The sequence below is a fragment of the Protopterus annectens genome, chromosome 1.part0 (genome assembly GCF_019279795.1).
Source record: "Protopterus annectens isolate FY-2018-M chromosome 1.part0, PAN1.0, whole genome shotgun sequence".
Taxonomy (NCBI): Eukaryota; Metazoa; Chordata; order Ceratodontiformes; family Protopteridae; genus Protopterus; species Protopterus annectens.
Window position 1 is genome coordinate 508,806,250 of NC_056725.1, and position 19,726 is coordinate 508,825,975.

The window sequence follows — 19,726 nt, forward strand, 5'->3', positions numbered from 1 at the left end:
GTGTGCTTTAGTGTGTGTGTGTGTGAGATCCATTACATATTGGATCTGACCTCCAGGGGTAGAGCCTCCTTTGGTTCTACGGTACTCCGGAGTATATTCCCATGAGCCACATGCGATAAAGGAGCTAGGGACGCAGTCCCATATGTAAGAATGAAGGCAAGAATAGGACTACAGAACATAAAGATGTTATGTGCTCACCATAACGTTCCATACTTGTAGTCCATCTCACCCTTCATTCTTATGAACCCACCCACGTACCCCCGTCCTGGAAGGTTCTGGAGACAGGATAGTGTTGCCTTTCGTAGGGTGGAGACATTTCATTATTTTTGTTCGTTCTGTATAACCTTTCTGTCTCTCTCATATTTAGCAGCAAACAAGATCTGGGGATTTTGCTAGTGCACTATGGGATACCTACCTTGCCACGAGCCAACTAAGAGGCTTTGAGCTTTGTAATCGCCTGAGTCGGAGCCGTTTCTCTGCTCCGAACCCATATACAAGAATGAAGGGCGAGATGGACTACAAACATGGAACGTTATGTTGAGTACATAACTTCTTTATTTCTCCACTCAAACTTCGATCACTGCAAGGGAATAGCTCAAGATTTTAAGTCTCATGGCATCTGTATTTCTCATGACACCCCTGGAAAGACCCCCACATGAGAAAAATTAAGTAACATCTGTAGTCTGCTTGGTCCCAGCACCAACACCCATTATCTTTTTAAATCCCAGTTTTGGGGTTTGTCGGAAGATAAATCACTTGGTGGATAAAGATTTCCCAAAATCCAGGTTTCCTCTTCGGTCTCCCTCCCCACCCTTCCAAAGCAGTCAGTCGCCACAAACGCTTTAAACTTTGCTTGAGGAGCAGTGTCAGGGTTAAGTGCAAGGTGTGTGGGACACACAGGACTGATTGCAAACACCATAAATAAGATGCTTTTACTGATCAAGACATTCACCTCTTGAATCATTCATCGTTGGTCTCCTGGACCTCTTCAGGTTGTTAATGATAATGCCAGTCACGTGGTACATGAACAGGCAAGGGGGTACCACGTCTTACCCCTTCATAGAATAGCCATATTAAATTGAGTTATAACTTCACCACACAATCTTGCTCTACGGTCATCTTGCATTTCATCATAGCAAAGTTGTGTGGCGGAATATCCTGTATTACATAAGACATTGAATGTTTTACAAGTCTGCAAACGTGATAGGAGGGAGGTCCTGACTCGCACAAATAGTTTGAAGTGTTATGCATCAAGAAAGTTACAAAATGGAGACCTCTTTTTAAGAGATGAGGAATTTTATCGAAGTATTCACTGTATGAAGTCTATAGGAGATTTCAAGCAATTGATCTAATTTTGTTTGAAATGCTGCATCAGGATCAGATTAGCATTCAGGAATATAACTTTTTGTTAAACAGTCATTGTTTGGTATCTTGTTTGGCATCCCCAAGATGCACAAGAATAAACACACTTCAGGCATATTGTGTCATCGAAAAGACACAAAAAGGTGAATATATCACAGTACATAGATTTTTATTTAAACCCAATAGTACAGCAAGCAACGTTTTATTTAAAAGATTCTTTACTATTTTTGGATGAGTTGTTAAGGTCTTCGGTTTCACATAAAGATAATTTCCTAGTTATACTTTGATATTCATTATACACCAGCATACCACACATTCAAGGAGTAGAATTTGAGGCAGTTTTTCAAGAAGTACACATTTGTGGATCAAAATAGATTTAATGTATTGCGTGATTTGACTGAGCTAGTTATGGAAAATAATTTTTTTTTTTTAAATTTTAATGATATTGATCGGCAGAGAAGGGGGGTAATGATGTGGTCCAAGATGGCACCCGCTTTTGCAAACTTGGTGTTATTGGGAAATGGAAAAATTGATAAAATTGGAGGAGTTTTCTAACACCAGGTGTTATAAATAGTACATGGATGATATTTTCTTCATTTGCCAAGGTACACATTCAGAGCTGGATATATATTTGAATGAAATTGATTTAAGTATAGATTTTCTTAAATTTTCTATCTCTGGTATAGGCAGTATGGTTCATTTTTTCGGTATTCATTGAAGCCTAGACAAAGAACGGCTTCAATTCGATTCTAATATACACAAAAATACCTATAGAAATAATTTCTTAGATTTTTCCAGCCAACATTCATATCATATGAAGCAGAACGTAGTTAAAGGACAGTTTATCCTATCTGGTTAGCGATGATTCAATTTTCTGTTAAGAATGTGAATTTTTGATAAAATTGTTTTGGAATAGGAATTACCCTTTAGGTTTGGTAAAACTTTTTTAGTGAGATTATGGAGTTTAGATATACCAAATACCCCCCCATTCTTAATTTTTTTGTCCTGAATAAATGAAAGTCTAACCAAGATTACAGATCAAGTTACTCATTGCCAGTAAGTCAAGGTATGCTTGGTATTAAAACTTTTCTTAGAAGAAGCTGTTATGTTATTCAAGGGAAGAGGGATTTAATTAGTATTTTGGGTGATGGTCCATTTTTTTTTAGTTTTAAGAAAACTAGGACTTGGAAGTCTTTATGAAAAACATGATAAATATAAATGCAGTAGTTGTAAAAATGTAGGAATGTATTAATGTGAAAATTGTTCCTTTTGTAGATGCATAACATCCTTGCATTTTTATTTTATCAAACACAATGGATTTAAAGTTCATTTTAAAGAATATTATATATGTAATTCAGTTAATGTTGTTCATCTTAGTTTTTGTGAAACATACAATGCATTTTACATCGCAAAAACTATTAGAAAATTGTCGGATTGCATAAGACATAGTTCAGCTGTAAAAAAAAATGGTGATCTGAAAAATGCTTTAAGCAAACAAAAAAGTGCAGTAATTTTATTGGGTTTATATTTATTTTATTGAATTGTATTACGGATTTTGTAGGAGATATCAATGGGTTATTAGAAGAGTTGGAACTTAAATGGCAACAGTTTTTTTTTTTTTATACTGACTCGCTTCCAGGACTGAATGACAACCTTAAGTGTGCATTAAAATGGATGAGAGAGGGAGCGATATTGGTTGTTCATGTGCGCCTCTGGCACAGTCACGTTCCATTTTTTTCTCTTGCAGCAGTCCTACAGTTCCCTTGCTGGGCAACAGTACTTGACTTGGACCTCTCTTCTGCCTCAAATTTCTTAGGGCTTGCAGTATCGTTCAGATATGCAATTCAGGTTTTAGTTATTCTATGGTCAGGGTGCATTTAAAGGCAATTTCTGCTTTTTGTTGGGAGGACTGATGTACTGGGCTCTGTTAAGGTTTGTGATGCAATTCTGAGAGAGTCTGCTCCCCATTATAGAAAATATTTCAAGGGGAGGTTCCATCCTCTCTCCAGACCATTAAATTCCTTTCCAGAAATATTTTCTTCAGGTGAGTATCGCATCTGCCAAATGATCTTCTGGGTTAGTGTCCTTTTCAGTCAAAATGTTTTCCTGGCACTACATAAATACAAAGTTCCACTTTGGAATAACTCTATATAGGCTCATAGGAGAGCATACTAGGAAAACTGTCGCAGGGGACCGTATGATGCCTAGCTATATAACGTTAACCAGTCAAACTTAAAAGTTCTTACAAACCTTTTCCAGCTTCTGCTTAAGGTGTGTACTATATCCATTTTAAAAGTTTTATACATCTGCCTTTCTCCTGCCACAGTTAAATTATGGACTGCTTTTGTATGCTATGGCTGAACATAGCTCTTGCATTGCTCAGAAGGTCCTGAAAAACTGTCACCTTTTTTTGTGTTCATTAGCACTGGTTGAGGAGATAATGAAGCTCCTGAGCAGTACATTTCTTGATGGCTTTTCAGTTTCATTTTGTTATCAAATGCGAAGTATAGAAACACTGCAGACAAACATGTAATGCATTCAAAAGATCGGTCTCTACACTTTTTACAGTTCCACCTTCCAAGACATTTATGCTGCAGCTGCATGGTTAACTTGCGAGTACCTTTTATAATGCATTATAATCTAGATATCCCTGCTAGGTCTGGGCCTTCTCTTGAGGCCATGGTAATAGATGGAATTTTTCTCCAGGACAACCACCCAGAAGGATTTTCTGGTTTCTTAAAAATTTACCGCAGTTGGACCTCTTCACTATTAGACATGAAAATTGTGGGAATTAGCTTTTAACAGTGAATTTGAAAGAAGATTTATCTGCAGTAATTAACTCCTTCTGTGCCCCCCCAGCCTTTGCTGTATGACTACTTTGGTTTGTGGCTTTTGGAGCTGTACTGTTTCTTGGCCTGGAAAATCAGTGGGGAACAATGCATTTTGAGATGGATTACTGCATATGCATGAGTGTTTTTGTCTTGATAATTGCTAAGTATCTGTAACTAGTTTTTTTTTTAAGATTCTGAAATTGGTTTGTCATTGTAGAAGCATTCATGTTTTCTTGCATTGGCTAGGATGATGTACACTTTTTTTAGCCATTTTTGTTCATTAAAGATGCACGTTCTAGTTCTGTTTTCAATTTTTTATCCTCTTACTTATGAATAACATTTTGTGTATTTGCTTTTTACAGGTAACTGTGGGTAGAGGCTTGGGTGTTACTTACCAACTTTTGTCCAAAACTTGCCCGCTGATGGTTTCTCGTAATCACTGTGTCTTCAAGCAGGATGCTGATGGCCTATGGGTGGTCACTGATAACAAGGTATGGAGGAATCTAAAAGTGGAAGGCTTATAGTCTAACTTGAGTAATGTCTCATTGTTTGTTTTTTTAGGCTGTAGTTGTAGTGGATTATTACTTCTTGAGTTACTGCTTACAGTAGATGAGACACTTTACACCTTTCTGTCGCTTTTTATCTTGAACTGTCTGGTTTTATCTTTTAGTTAATATTTATCTTTTGTATGATTATCCAATTTTAGCATTAGTGTTTTGTGATGCAGTCTGTTACTTAATTGCAAAGGTACTAATAAATTACTGTGTTTTTGAGAGGAAAGCATCCCTGTCTTTTGAAGGGATGCCCCCCCCCCCCCCCCAAACCGATGGCTCCTGTGAGAGAAGGAATTTTAAGAAAAGTGGTCTTTAATTTGATTACTGCTAACGGTGAGAAATAGATTGGGTTTCTAGCCTGAAAGTAACATTTTACTTGCAGGACAAGCTCCATCGGGGAGGCTAACACTTGTCTGTTTACAGGCTTTTGAGAGATGCAGTACCAGAGAACTTGACTTGGCATCGAATATTGAATGAGTCATTTTTAACAAACTTGTTTGATACTTCTCATATGGCAGTCTGAACATGTTTAACCACACTATATAATAAGACCAGAAGATGCTAGTTTCCTCGTTTTTCTGGTTCAGAAAATCTCACTAGGTCACAAGTCAAAGGAATATTGTGTTAAAGTTTACTTAAGAGTACTACTGGTATCGGAGAAACAAATGGAGAATGGAAATGCTGTGCTCCCTTTGCTGTGTTTTTAATGTAGCAGAATGCAGTACACATAATACCTAGAAAATGTAGTTAGTATTGTAGAAGTGTGATTTTAAATAGAGCAGCAGACTTGTGGAGTGGCTGAAGTGAAAGTCTGAAACCAATTTTTGCAGAAATAGCTTGCAATCCAGGACCAGGCATCTATTCTTCAGCTCTCTGATGTTAGTATTTTGGATGCCCCCATGATTGAGCATCCTGGTATGTTTGTATGGACTGCCAGTTGCATGGTTCTTTGGACGCATGGATAAGGGCAGGTAGGGAAGAACTATGTGTAATTTATCTTAAGGGAAGGTGGAATCCTGTAGATTACATCAAAAATCTTGTCCTGTATTCCCAGTAGAGGTATGATAACCGTGCTCTGCACCAAAGATCTTTTGAGCAGACATCCTTAAGCTGTTAACCAGTTCAAGCACAGAGCTGAAGAAAGAGATATTTGGGTGCCAAGCCCTTCAGAGCTTTCATGCCTCTGAAAAAGGTGCTGCTCTTGCAGTCTTTCAAGGATCGACAGTCTGCTAATGATTTTCCATTGCTGGGCAGAAAAGTTCACTTTGGCGGGGGGGGGGGGGGGATCTTGTACATTTTATTTTGTTTAAATTTCTGTCAAAACAAAAAACTTTCTGTAAAAAAAAATACTAATTTTATGTCGGGAAATTTTTTTTATAGACTTTGGTTTTTAAGTCACTTTTTACTAGAAATGCTTTTAATTTTGAGAATGGAAAAATTGTCTTAACTATCTAAAACTTGTTACTTTTGGAGGTTGGAGTAAGTGTTTTTGACTGTTTTTGGTAGAAAAATCAACTTGTTTAATGCGTACCTGTTTTACCAACTGTTGCTGTCAGACATCACCAGGATTTTGGTCATCTCTCTAGGTCTCACTATGGAACAACCTACCAGTTTCCTGGGTCTTCCTTCTTCCAGCCTCAGAAAAAAGACAGCCAAGCAAGCTATTAAATTGTCTTGCTACAGATAGCTCACACTGCTTTGTCTGTTAAAGATTCCCTAGACAATTAATATTTTTATTTTTTATTGACTTTCTCTAGTGTAGTCCCTACAGCCACGATGGACTGTGGGTTAGTCTTCTTTCGCTCCTCCCTAAGGAGGTTCTGCCTGTGAAAATTAATGTGTTTTTTTTTTTTTTTTTTTTTTATAGAAATTGTTTTAGAAATTGTAAAAAAGAAGCAAGCATTTAGAAAAGCTCCAGAAATTTAGATCTGTCTTCATCTGTCTCCATTAATTTGGACAGTAGTAGTTTTATTGAGCTTAGCTCAGGGCTTGGTTCAGACTCTTGAGTTTGTCAGTTGTGGTATTACTGGTAAGTGATAATTCTTCACGGTCTTGAGGATATTCAGGGACATTGAACAGGAAAATATCTGAGAGGGCAATGTCTGTTTTTCTCTCCTCAGATTCTGAGAGAATGGTTTCTTTTGACAGTCCCTTACAAGGATTTTCTTTTTTTCTGAAGCCATATCAAGAATGAATCAAGTTTGCAGTAGAAACGTATATCTTTCACTGTCAGTAAAGAAATTTGATTTATTGCATGTAGGATTTCCTCTAACTGCTCCAGTTCCTCTTGTTCTGCCAGTATTGGAGGATGTATTTATTGCAACCTGTAACTTGTCTGATAGCCAGACTGCTGCCCCTAAGAAAGCAGCTAGATTGTATTAAGTACTTCACTTTTATTTTTAACCCCAGTAATTTCTTTGTTGAATCCATCTGCTGCTAAATATCCAGTAAGTGATGAACCCTTTCTGATACAGATGAGGCCTGTAAAATATTGGGGGAGGGGTGTATTTTTCTGTAACACTTGAGAATTTGTAAATGTCAAGCTCATGTAAAAGTTTATGCTTGGCTTTTTAGAGAATGAGAACCACTGCAGCTTCCTTTCTATCATCTGAGAAAAAATCTGTGCACGTTTACGATTCAGCTGATGTCCCAGTGCTGCTGCTATTGGAACTGTTATAAGATGATTTGCTTGACTGTGTACACAATCTTCCTGAGGACATAAAAGCTGAAATTGTGAATTCTTCTTTAAATAGAAAGGTCATCTGCTGTAGAGGTCTTTAAAATATGTGATTTAAGATGGATGCTGATTCAAGGAGTAAATCCGCTTTTTTCTAAATTTATCAAGGGTTTTACAGCTTCCTGTGTGACACTTTACTTGATAAAAGTATGCCTGATCTGTGTGTAAGACTAAAGGGACTAAAAACATTTTAATGGTTTGTATCTTGGTATCCATATCCATATTACAAAACTTCCAGTTTCTCAGTTTTGGGATTATCCTCTGTTTAGTCTCTTCCCACATATCCTTAGCTGCCACCACAGAGTCATTTCCAATCCATACTCCTAAATGCTTTAATATGGATATTGTTGGACCAGTTCACATGTAGGTAAATAATTTACCGCTATTGCCTTTGTTTTAGCTTCATTATTTTTAAATAGAGCCAGCTTTTCCTGACTACCATACAATTAATATTCTTGAATTTCTGAGTCCCTTATTTTCTTTGGCAGTGGTTCTAAATAAAATGCAAATAAACGGGGAAAGAGGACAACCGTGTTTATCAGAAAAAAAGCCTTAAAATATTAAATATTCTTTTTTTATATATATGCTTTAAAATAAACTTATTACTGGATAAAAGCCTAGGGTTTTTATCAAATCATTTCCCTTTCCAAGTATGGGGAAAAGCACATTTTGGTCACACTTTTGACCAGACCCTTCCGCTCTCCCCCCATCTCCTCCCCTTCTCATTTGTTTTCATTGCAATGCCTACATTTCTCAAAACTGAACAAATAAAAATAGAGAAGGCAGAACAAAGACAAAAGCACCTGTTTATATTCATATCCCCATTGCATTTAAAAAAAAAAAAAAAAAAAAAAAAAAAAAAAAAAAACTGAGAGAACTTTACTTCAAGCCTAGCTGGTTTTGTATTGTCTTTAAAGCTGTCACACCTGGGAACATTCTGTCCAAGTCCATTTCTCTGTTCTGTTTTTCTTTCCCTCAGCCAATCCCCTTCCACCTGACTGTCTCCAGTTTCTCTTTATCAGATGGTCTCCATGGAAGCATGAAGACGGCTGCAGAAATGAAACTTGGTATACTTATTTGCAAGTGCTTGAGAGAAAAAAAGTGCAATATTCAATATTCTTTTTTCATTTACTTGCTCTCCGTTTTAAAACAAAGGTTCTTAATCGGGCATTTCCCCGTGCAAGAATGAAAAAAAAAAAGCACATCGATTTGAACTCTGTCATGCCCCCTTAACCAGGCTCTCTCTCTTTTTTTTTTTTTTTTTAAATAATTGTACTGCCTATGTTTCTCAAAAATGCTCAAGAAGAAAAAGTGGAAAAATAAATGCATCTGTTTCCAATCCTCATTGCACCCAAAAATAGCATGCAAAGAAAACCATGCAACACAGATACTAAACTGTTAAGAAAAGAGTGTTTTATTTACTTACAGTTAGCGTTCTCCCTCTCTTCCCCTCCCCAAAGCATTTTTCCAAACATTAATAATGTGAAGTAGGGCATATACTAGAGTCCCCCACTCTGCAAACAAATTTTGAAGTCCGATATTTCCAGATTTTCTTGTGCGGTCATATTTCACAAATATAATTAATGCATTGTAAACTGACATTGTTACTGATTCTTTTACTGTTCTCAATCACCCAAATCCTGTCTGTTTACTTTCCAGTGTACTCTTGATTCTTCTAGTCAGCTGTTTGTGTTCCCTTCCTTCTCTCCAACATTTTCCATTGAAATACTGGAAAAGGTTTCACAGGTGCAGTCTCTCTCTGGTCTTTACCAGGGGAGCAAGAAGCCGAATTGCCTTCTGTTTCGCAGCTCAGATGTTCTTCATGTTTCACTGTTGCACTCATCACATTTGGGTTATCTGCTTGCAGTAGCCCTTAGCTGGCCTGATTAACAAAGTCTTGGGTCCTGCGTCGTTCGCTGTCTCTTCTGTGACGTCAGGTAGTCAGGGGTATAAAACATACAGCCGACACCATTGCATCAGTCTTTCTTGCCATGTGGTGCCCGAATCAGAAGCAGATGTTCATCGTGTTTCACTGTTGCAGTCATGACTGTAGGGTTCTCCCCTGCCGGCAGGCAGTCCTCGGTCGGCCAGAATCCCAAAGTCTGGGTCTTGCGTCTGCTGTTCAGCCATGCTCCCTGACGGCAGAGCGCCAGGAGTACAAAGCTGATAGCCGACACCATGTTCTCCAGTCTTTCTTGCCGTGTGGTGATAGCAGTTCGCAAATGCCGGTCGGCTGACTCCTGACCATCTTTTTCTGAACAAACTTCAGTCCGAAGACTTTCTTCTACTCAAAGCTAAGTACCCCGTTGGGGAAACTTTTTTCTTGCTTCAGTCCGATGTCAGAAAAAGTTAATAATTGTATTTCATGTGGGAAGCAAATACCTCATAAGGATTTTCATTCTTACTGTATTCCTTGCTTAGGCCCTGACCACGATGTAGCTAGTTGTCGGTTTTGTGCTAGATTCAATCAACGTACAATTAAACGAAGGTACGATTTTGCATTTCATTACTTCGGTAGGCGTTTTAATTACAAAATGTCGTCCGATACGGTTCCGGCTACCGGAGTTCACAAACGACGCAAGGACAAAGACAGGCCTCCGAGGTCCAAATCTGACGATATCGTACAAGCAGAGCCAGCTTCAGGTTCGGCCGTCGTCAGTGAGGTGCTTTTGCAGCCCCTGTCATCGGCCATTTCGGAACCGATGGCTGAAACGGACTCCCACGAGGAGCCAACTAGGCCTTTGAATATTTCTGTTGCAGGACCTTCGGACAATGCTCCTTCGGATGGGTCCGGAGCCGCTGTGCAGGTACCGGCTTCCGAAGGGGTTTTCAGGCCTACTCAGCTTCTAATAAAGGTAAAAACTCCTTCCAAATCAAAGACTGCAACACAGGCCTGTTCTGATCCGGCTCCCAAGTCACAGAAACAGTTACTTAAGATGGCGGAGGACTTACTTACTATGATTAGGGGTTCACATCCCCCTCCAGATAAAAGGCCAAGGCAGGAAGTTTATTATGACTCCTCTGATCAGGCTTCTGTTTCTTCAGTTTCTTCTTCTGACCAGGAATATTCTTTCCCTCCTTATGAGGATTCTGATGCTGAGGAATCCATTCCTTCAGCTTCTCCCCCTGAGGATTTCTCTTTTGGGGAAACTTTGCATGAAATGAGGGAACATTCCCATTGGGTAGGACAGGAGTATTCGGAATCTAAGAAAAGACTAAGGGATTTTCTTCTTTTTCCCCAACATAGACCCCTGGCTATTCCTCCTATTTTGGATATTGTGGATGATGCTTTTTCGGAAGCTAACGTAACCCCCGACTCTTTTCCCCCTTCTCCTGTTAAGCCTGACAGATATTACAGGGTTCCTGATTCCCACCAGTTTTTATACAAGAACCCTACTGCTGACCCTGAAACCATTTCTCAGGGTCCTAAGGGAGTTGAGGCCGCTTCTGCTAAAAACCCCATTCCCACTGAGAAGGATTCCAGATCTTTCGAAAGATGGGGCAAAAAAGTGTACACTTATACTACTCTTATCTATTAGGGCTTTAAACTGTCAGTTTCATATGCTGAAATACCAGCAATTTCTCCTGTCTGTTTTAAAACAAAAGCTAACTTCCATTTCCGCTTGTGCAGATGATAAGGAATTACATGACTTAATGCATGCCACTGAACAAGTTGGGAAGCATGGTTTACACTGTGGATTTGATGCCTTGGAGGCTTCTTGTAGGGCTGCTGCCTCTGGCACAGTAATTAGAAGGCATGCATGGTTAAAGGAACAAAATTTGCAAGATCAAGTAAAAGCTAAATTATTGGATGCTCCTGTTCAGCATAATGTTTTGTTTGGATCTAAAGCTGAAGAGGTGATTAAAAAGATGGAGGATAAGGCAAAATCCATGCAAACAGTTAAAGATTTCTTACAAGTGCAGCCACCCAGATTTAGCAGGAATTGGCCTACAAAAAATTGGTCCTTTCCCAATTCAGACAGGCCTCAGAGGGGTAGGTACAGATGCTCCCGAGGAAGGCCTCAAACACAAGCCTCTTATAGACCAAGACAGTGGACTGCTTCCACCCCTAGGGGAGGAGAGGACAGGTTGCAAGCTCATAGGAAACGGACTCAATGACTCCCTCTGTTGGGCTGCAGGAACTTCTTGCCTGGAAGCCCCCCTCGGAGGAAAACTTTCTCTTTTTCACCTAAATTGGACTCGTATAACCCAAGACAAGTGGGTTCTGGATGTGGTTTCAAGAGGTTACAAATTCCATTTTCATACCCTATCAAGGCCAAGCGGATGGCCAGATCTTCCAAAACATCAAAGGACAGAGGCCTTAAACCAGGTGGAACCTCTTTTGGCTATGAAAGCCATAGAACTAGTTCCACTTTCAGAGATGGGACAAGGTTTTTACTCAAGGCTCTTTCTAGTCCCCAGGAAGCAAAATTCATGGAGACCCATTCTGGATCTGTCAGTCTTGAACACTTTTCTAGTGATACCAAAATTCAAGATGCTTACTCTACAGCAGCTACTTCCAGTGCTGACCAAAAATGCATGGATGGTAACTTTGGATTTAAAGGAGGCATATTTACACATTCCCATTAGGCAGGAACGCAGAAAATACCTCTGGTTCAAGGCCGGATCGAGACACTTGCAATTCTCTGCGCTGCCCTTTGGATTGTCTACTGCGCCTAAGGTCTTCACCAAATGCCTGGCTCCAGTAGTAGCTTATTGCAGACTCAAGGGAATTCAAATTTACCCTTATCTGGACGACTGTCTTATTCAGGCAGACAGCAAGGAGGTCTTACTCCAGCATCTACAGTTTGTTCAGAATCTTCTCAAGTTCCTGGGATTCACTGTAAACATAAAAAAGTCAAATTTGACACCCTCACAACAGATAATTTTTCTGGGCGCTTCTCTAAACACAACAACCCAGATGGCATTTCTGACATACGAAAAACAGTTACAGCTGGCTTCAACTTTCAAAACCTTGGCAACTTTAACTCCGCTATCTGCAAGGAGATTCTTGCAGGCTTTGGGTTACATGGCCTCCTGCATCCTTCTCGTACCATATGCAAGACTACATATGAGGAAAATACAGTGGTACCTAAAAAGTGTATGGTCTCGGCATTGCCACAGTTTAGACATACTGATCTCTGTCCTGCCTTGTCTTCAAAAGGAATTCCTTTGGTGGTCCAAGGCATGTACTCTAAACAAAGGAAAACCCTTCTGTCTGCCTCCTGCCACTCGGATACTAACCACGGATGCCTCTGATTATGCATGGGGAGCCCATTTTCTGGGCAGTTGTCTGCAGGGCCTTCGGACAAAGGATCAGAAGCACCTGCATATCAATTTAAAGGAAATGTTAGCCGTTCAGAAAGCTCTATTGGCCTTCAGGAATCTTCTACAACCAGGACAACTACTGATACGGACAGACAACACCACAGTTATGTGGTACATAAACAAGCAAGGGGGATCTCATTCCTACCCCCTTTGCAGACTAGCCATGGATCTATGGAACACAACTGTAGCTTGCAATCTGGACCTTCAAGCTCAGTTTCTACCAGGGAAGCAAAACTTCCTGGCAGACAGTCTGAGCAGAAACCTTTCGGACCCACACGAGTGGATGCTGGACACCGAAATATTCAGGATGATAACAGCAGTCTGGGGATGTCCTCACATAGACCTCTTTGCATCCCACCTCAATCATCTACTACAGATTTTTTGCACCAGGACTTTCCACGAACAAGCTTGGAAAGTGGATGCACTATCATTCAGTTGGAGAAACCTCTCGGGATATGCCTTTCCCCCTCTTCCTCTTCTTCCACGGGTATTATTAAAGATCAAACAGGACAAGCCCAAGATGATAATCTTGATGGCCCCAAATTGGCCTCGACAGTTTTGGTACCCAACTCTGAAAAACCTATGTCTGGAGCCCCCTTGGGTTTTACCACAGACTCCGAACCTTCTGTCCCAACACCAGGGTCAGGTTCTACACTCCCATGTCAGAACTCTCAGCCTGGCGGCCTGGTTAATCCAGGGTCTTTGATTCATTCTCTCCTACCCAAGCAGGTTATGGATGTTGTTTTAGAAGGCAGACGTCCTAGCACTAGAAAATCTTATGCAGGAAAATGGAAAAGATTTTGTTCCTGGATGCAGGCTCAGGATTCTGATCCTCTTCTTCCTAACATTCCTTTGATTTTACTTTACCTGACAGATCTCTTACATAAGGGTCTCTCTTTCTCTTCCATTAAGATACTTGCCTCTGCTATTTCCGCTCATTACAATACAGACCCTCCAATCTTTTCCCACCAGCTCATGAGACAGTTTCTCAGAGGAGCTAAGAACTTAAGACCTCCTAGATCTCCTCCCATTCCTGCTTGGGATCTCAACCATGTTTTGGAAAAGCTCACCTTCTCTCCTTTTGAGCCTGCTGCCTCTTCTGACATCAAGTTTTTATCTTGAAAAACAGCCATCCTGTTAGCTCTGACCTCTGCCAGGAGAGTTTCAGAGTTGCAAGCTCTTATTGCTGTGGAACCTTATATTATTTTTCATCAAGACATGGTGTCTTTAAGGACTAATCCTACTTTCATGCCTAAGGTGGTTTCCAAAGTGGCTTTAAATCAAACTATTCACTTGCCAACTTTTTTCCCCACTCCTCAAAATAAAGGGGAAAGGATCTTACATTCCTTGGATGTACACAGACAACTACGTTTTTACCTGGACAGAACCAAGGACATCAGAAAATCAGAGCAATTGTTTTTCTTGTGCTTCAAGTTCCCAAGGTAAAGCCATTTCGAAACAGACCATTTCTAAATGGATTGCTCATGGAATCAGATTTTGTTATTCACACCATGGAAAGCAAATCCCAGGGAGTATACGGACTCATTCCACCAGAGCTGCTGCCACTTCGGCTGCCTTCCTCAGGGGAGTTCCTACCAAAGACATTTTGGAAGCTGCAACTTGGAGTTCAGTGTATACGTTTTCAAAGCACTACAATCTACCTCTCTACTCTAAGTCTAGGGCAGGCTTTGCTTCTGCAGTCTTGCAGGGCCTTATAGCCGCCCCTTCTACTTTATGACCACCTCCCTTTCATTCTGCTTTGGGATTCTACCCTACAGTCATGACTGCAACAGTGAAACACGATGAACATAGTACAGTTGTGTACACTTACCATAAATGTAGATGTTCGAGTGTCTTCACTGTTGCAGTCTGAGACTCTCCCTCCTGTCCCTCTTATTTTTACTTTTGTGTGGTTCCTTTTTTCACCATTCTTCTGAGGTGTATTTGCAAAGGATATGGGACCTTACTCATTTTGGGACTCCTGACATCTCGGGCAAGAAAAACTGGAGAACATGGCGTCGGCTGTCAGCTTTGTACTCCTGGCGCTCTGACGTCAGGGAGCATGGCTGAACAGCCGACGCCGGACCCAGACTTTGGGATTCTGGCCGACCGAGGACTGCCTGCCGGCAGGGGAGAACCCTACAGTCATGACTGCAACAGTGAAGACACTCTAACATCTACATTTATGGTAAGTATACACAACTGTACTTTCGCAAGTGCCAGTTGGCAGACTCCTGAAATTTTCGTTTGAGTTTCAGAACCGAAGTCTTCAACTAAAGCCGAGTACCCCGTTGGGGAAACTTTTTCTTGCTCTAAACCGATGTCAGTAAAAGTAAATAATTGTATTCCTTGTGGAAAGCAAATACCTCATAAAGATTTCCATTCGCACTGTGTTACTTGCCTAGGCCCTGACCATGACGTACCTCGCTGTCAGTTTTGTGCCTTATTTAAACAATGAACTATCAGTCGTCTGTATATTTTCGCTTCTAAATATTTTGGTGCTCAGTTCATTTATCCAGGTATGTCTTCGGTAAGCCATCAGACTTCCAACATTCCGAAAAAATGCAAAGATAAAAGACAAGAGGCCGCCTATGTCCAAAGCTGCCGATGATGCTTCTCCTAAGCTAGTCGCCAGTTTGCCATTATTCAGTGAGGCGCTTTCGCAGCCTTTGATACCCGCTACTTCAGATTCGCAGGCCTCTACTGAGACCCATTCGCAGTCCGGTATGCCACGAGATGCTTCAACTCTGGAACCTGCGGATGTCTCTACCTTGGATTGGTCTGGAGCCTCTGTGCAGGCACCGGCTTCTGAGGGTTTATTCAGGCCTACTGACTTGCATATCAAACCAACACCATCATCTTCAAGGCCTAAAACTCGAACCATACCTAGAAAACAGACACCCAAACCGCATGGTCAAGCCTCTATGCCTAAAAACAAATGGTAAGAATGGCTAAAGACCTTATTACTTTGATCAGGGGAAGCCAACCTTCCCCTTCTAAGAGACCTAGGACTGATTTTGCTTATGATGCTTCTGACCAAGATTCTGAAATTCGTTTCTTCTGATGACCAGGATTTACCCTTATCTTCCTATGAGGATTCTGATGCTGAGGACTCTATTCCCTCTGCTTCTCCCCCAGAGGATTTCTCTTTTGGTGAAACCTTGCATACTCTTAGGGAGCATTTTGGTTGGGAAAGTCAGGATTACTCTGATTTTAAGAAGAGGCTTTGAGATTTCTTACTCCTGCCCCAGCACAGGCCTTTAGCTATCCCTCCTGTACTAGACATTGTAGATGCCTTTTCGGAATCTAGCTTGGCCTCTGACCCTCTACCTCCTGCTCCCAGAAAACCTGATAGATATTACAGGGTTCCTGACTTTCAAGTTCCTTTTCAAAAATCCTACTGCGGATCCTGAGACCATTTCACAGGGACCCAAGGGCATTAAGGCTACTACTGCAAAAAATCCTACCCCCTCTGATAGAGACTCCAGGGCAGAGACTCCAGGGTGCTAGATAGATGGAGTAAGAAGGTATACACTTCTGCAACCTTGGCCATTAGGGCCTTAAACTGCCAGTTTCATATAAGTATCAGCATATTATTGGATTGCTTAAACAGAAAATGATGTTGATTCTTGATTGTGCTGAAAATAAGGATTTACAGGATTTAATGCATTCTGCTGAACAGGTTGGAAAATATACGTTGCAGTGTGGTTTTGATTGACTAGAGGCATCTTGCAGGGCTGCTGTCACTGGGTCTGTACTTTGAAGGCATGCTTGGCTTAAGGAGCAGTCCTTGCCAGATCATGTTAAAGCTAAATTACTGGATGCTCCCTTAAATCAGGACCGCCTGTTTGGCAACAAGGCAGAAGTTGTTCTTAAAAAGATGGAGGAAAAAAGCTAACTCTATGCAAACTGTTAAAGATTTCTTACAAGTACAACCTCCTCTTAGAATTGGTCCTTTCCTGCCTCTTTCAGGCCTTCAGTCCAAACCCAGATCCAGCAGAACACACAGGCTTCAGTCCCAGGGTAAGCACAGGACTAAGCAGTGTGGGGCTCCCACTTCCAACCTGGGAGTAGTAAAACTCCCCCCTATGGTAAACTGTCTCAGTGACTTAACTTTAAAACTTCCAAGCACTTCTTAACTGACTGCCCCTTTTGGGGGGGAAGGATTGCTCTGCATGCAAACAATTAGGAACTCATTACCCAGGACAAATGGGTTTTAAATACAGGTTCCCAAGGATACAGATTTCACTTCCACGTGTTACCATGTTACCAACCCCAAACGGTTTGGCAGATCTACCCCCAAATCAGTGGGCAGAGGCTCAAAAAGCAAGTACTCTTTCTGTTAAGCATAAAGGCTTTTCAAACTGTACCAGAAGAGGAAATGGGACAAGGTTTCTATTCAACGTTTCCTGGCACCCAGAAAAGACCACTCATGGTGTCCTATCTTGGACCTGTCTACCTTTTTTGGTGATTCCAAAATTCAAGATGCCAACTCCACTAGTTGCTTCCTACGCTAGACAAAGATGCCTGGTTGGCAACACTCGATTTAAAGGAAGCATACCTGCACATCCCAATCAGGGAATCTTGCAGAAGATACCTATGCTTCAAAGCAGGCTACATGCACTATCAGTTCTCTGCACTGCTCCCAGGAGATTCACAAAGTGCCTAACTCCAGTCATTGCATTTTGCAGGCAAAGAAATATTCAAATATACCCATGCCTGGATGATTGTCTAATTCAGGCAGAAAGCCAGGACATACTTTTGAATCATCTGGCTTTTGTACAAAAGGTGCTAACTTGTCTGCGGTAAACAATAAACGAAAATAAATCATGCCTGGTACCCTGTCAACAAATTATATTCTTGGGAACAAGCTTGAATACAACTTCCCAGATGGCTTTCCTCATGCCAGAGAAACAAATTCATTTGACCACCTACTTCAAACTAATGGCCACAGAAACCCTGCTATCTGCAAGGCAAATACTGCAAGCCTTGGGGTTCATGGCCTCCTGCATTCTTCTTATTCCATATGCAGGACTGCATATGAGGAAACTGAAGGGGTATCTAAAAAGCTTATGGTGTCAACATTCTCAGGATCTAGAAGCAATGATTCCTATAGTACCTTGTCTACGGCTAGAGGCCCTTTGGTGGGTAGAGGCCTGCCACCAAAACAAGGGACTTCCATTCACTCTACCCCCTGCAGCCCAAACCCTAACAACAGACTCATCAGACTATGCATGGTGGGCTCACCTGGCAAGGAAGTGCATTCAAGGCAAATGGGAACCCAAGTCAAATTCACCTGCATATCAATCAAAAAGAAATGTTAGCTGTACAGAATGCTCTGACAGCCTTCAAGGACCACATTCTTCCAGGACAATTAATGGTAAAGACGGACAACACCACTGTTATGTAGTAAATAAACAAGCAGGGGGGTACCCATTCTTAACCCCCTCTGCAGAGTAGCCATGGCACTGTGGAACACAGTGTTGAGCTACCAAGTGCATCTACAGGCTCAATTCCTGCCAGGAAGTCTAAATACACTGGCAGATGGACTAAGAAGACACCTCATGGACCCACACAAGTGGAAACTGGAACCAAAGACTTTCAACATGTTGCCAAATGGGGGAGCCCAGATATATACCTGTTTGCCTCCCCACAGGACTACCAGTTGGACAAATTTTGCACAAGGACTCCCCACAAACAAGCTTGGAAAGTGGATGCTCTGTCCTTCAGTTGGAAAAACCTATCAATTTATGCCTTTCCTCCTCTCCTCTCCAAAGTGCTACTAAAGATCAAGCAGGACAAACCAAGGATGATATTGATTGCACCAGACTGGCCACACCAACACTGGTGTACCCCCTCTTGCGCAATGTGTCATTGTTGGCTCCATGGCACCTGCCTCAGACCCCTACCCTGTTGTCTCAGCAGGAGAACCAGATTCTGCACAGTCTGCTTCAAACCATGAACCTAGCAGCCTGGCTAATTATCTAATCTCTCCTTTACCATCCCTCAGTAAACAAGTGTTGGATATCATTTTAGAGGCAAGGAGGCCTAGTACTAGAAAATCTTATGCTGAAAAATGGAAAAGATTCTGTGCCTGGAACCACTCTCAAGGGATGGGCACAGCAGTGCCCAACTTAACTCAGATTCTTCAATACTTTACTGAGATGCTTCACAAAGGCCTGTCCTTTTCCAACATCAAAATTCATGCCTCAGCCATTTCAGCTCATTATAACACAGAACCACTCCTCTTCTCTCATCCATTGCTCAAGCAGTTCCTCAGAGGGGCAAAAAACTTAAGACCACCCAGGAGAGCCCCAACTCCCGCCTGGAACCTTAACTTCATATTGGAGAAACTCATTCTTCCTCCTTTTGAGCCAGCTGCAAGTGCAAATTTAAAATTCCTTTCTTGGAAAGCAGCCTTCCTTTTAGCAATCACTTCAGCAAGAAGGGCATCTGAATTACAGGCCCTTATGGCATTGGAGTCTTTCATCCTCTTTCATGCGGACAAGATGTTCCTCAGAACCAATCCCTCCTTCACGCCCAAGGTGGTATCCAGTGTGAGTCTTTCAGTCCATTCATTTGCTAACCTTCTTTCCTAATCCACAGAACAAAGGGGAATGGATACTGCACTCCGTAGATGTGCACAGACAACATAGATTTTTAATTGGACAGGACTAAACCTCAAAGGAAAGCTGAACAACTGCTAGTGGCATTAGCTGCAGGGGCAGATGGGAAGGCTGCTTCAAAGCAATCCATTTCTAAATGGATAAGCCATTGCATTCATTTCTACTATAAGCACCATGGAAAACCTATCACACAGGGGAGCAGACCCCATTCAACCAAGGCTGCATCTACTTCTACAGCCTTTCTCAGAGGTGTCCCTCCCAGGGACATCCTAGAAGCTGCTACCTGGA

General features: G+C 41.4%; 1 protein-coding gene across 4 annotated transcripts in view; it reads left to right on the forward strand.

Annotated features, from left to right (window-relative positions):
* The window catches only part of RNF8 (ring finger protein 8), a 656,229-nt gene that overhangs the window by 74,994 nt on the left and 561,509 nt on the right, over positions 1-19,726 (forward strand). For all 4 annotated transcript variants that reach the window (XM_044060967.1, XM_044060956.1, XM_044060976.1 and 1 more), the window contains exon 2: positions 4,556-4,684. In XM_044060967.1, the coding sequence (XP_043916902.1) occupies positions 4,556-4,684 (129 nt within the window). The remainder of the gene's footprint in view (positions 1-4,555; positions 4,685-19,726) is intronic.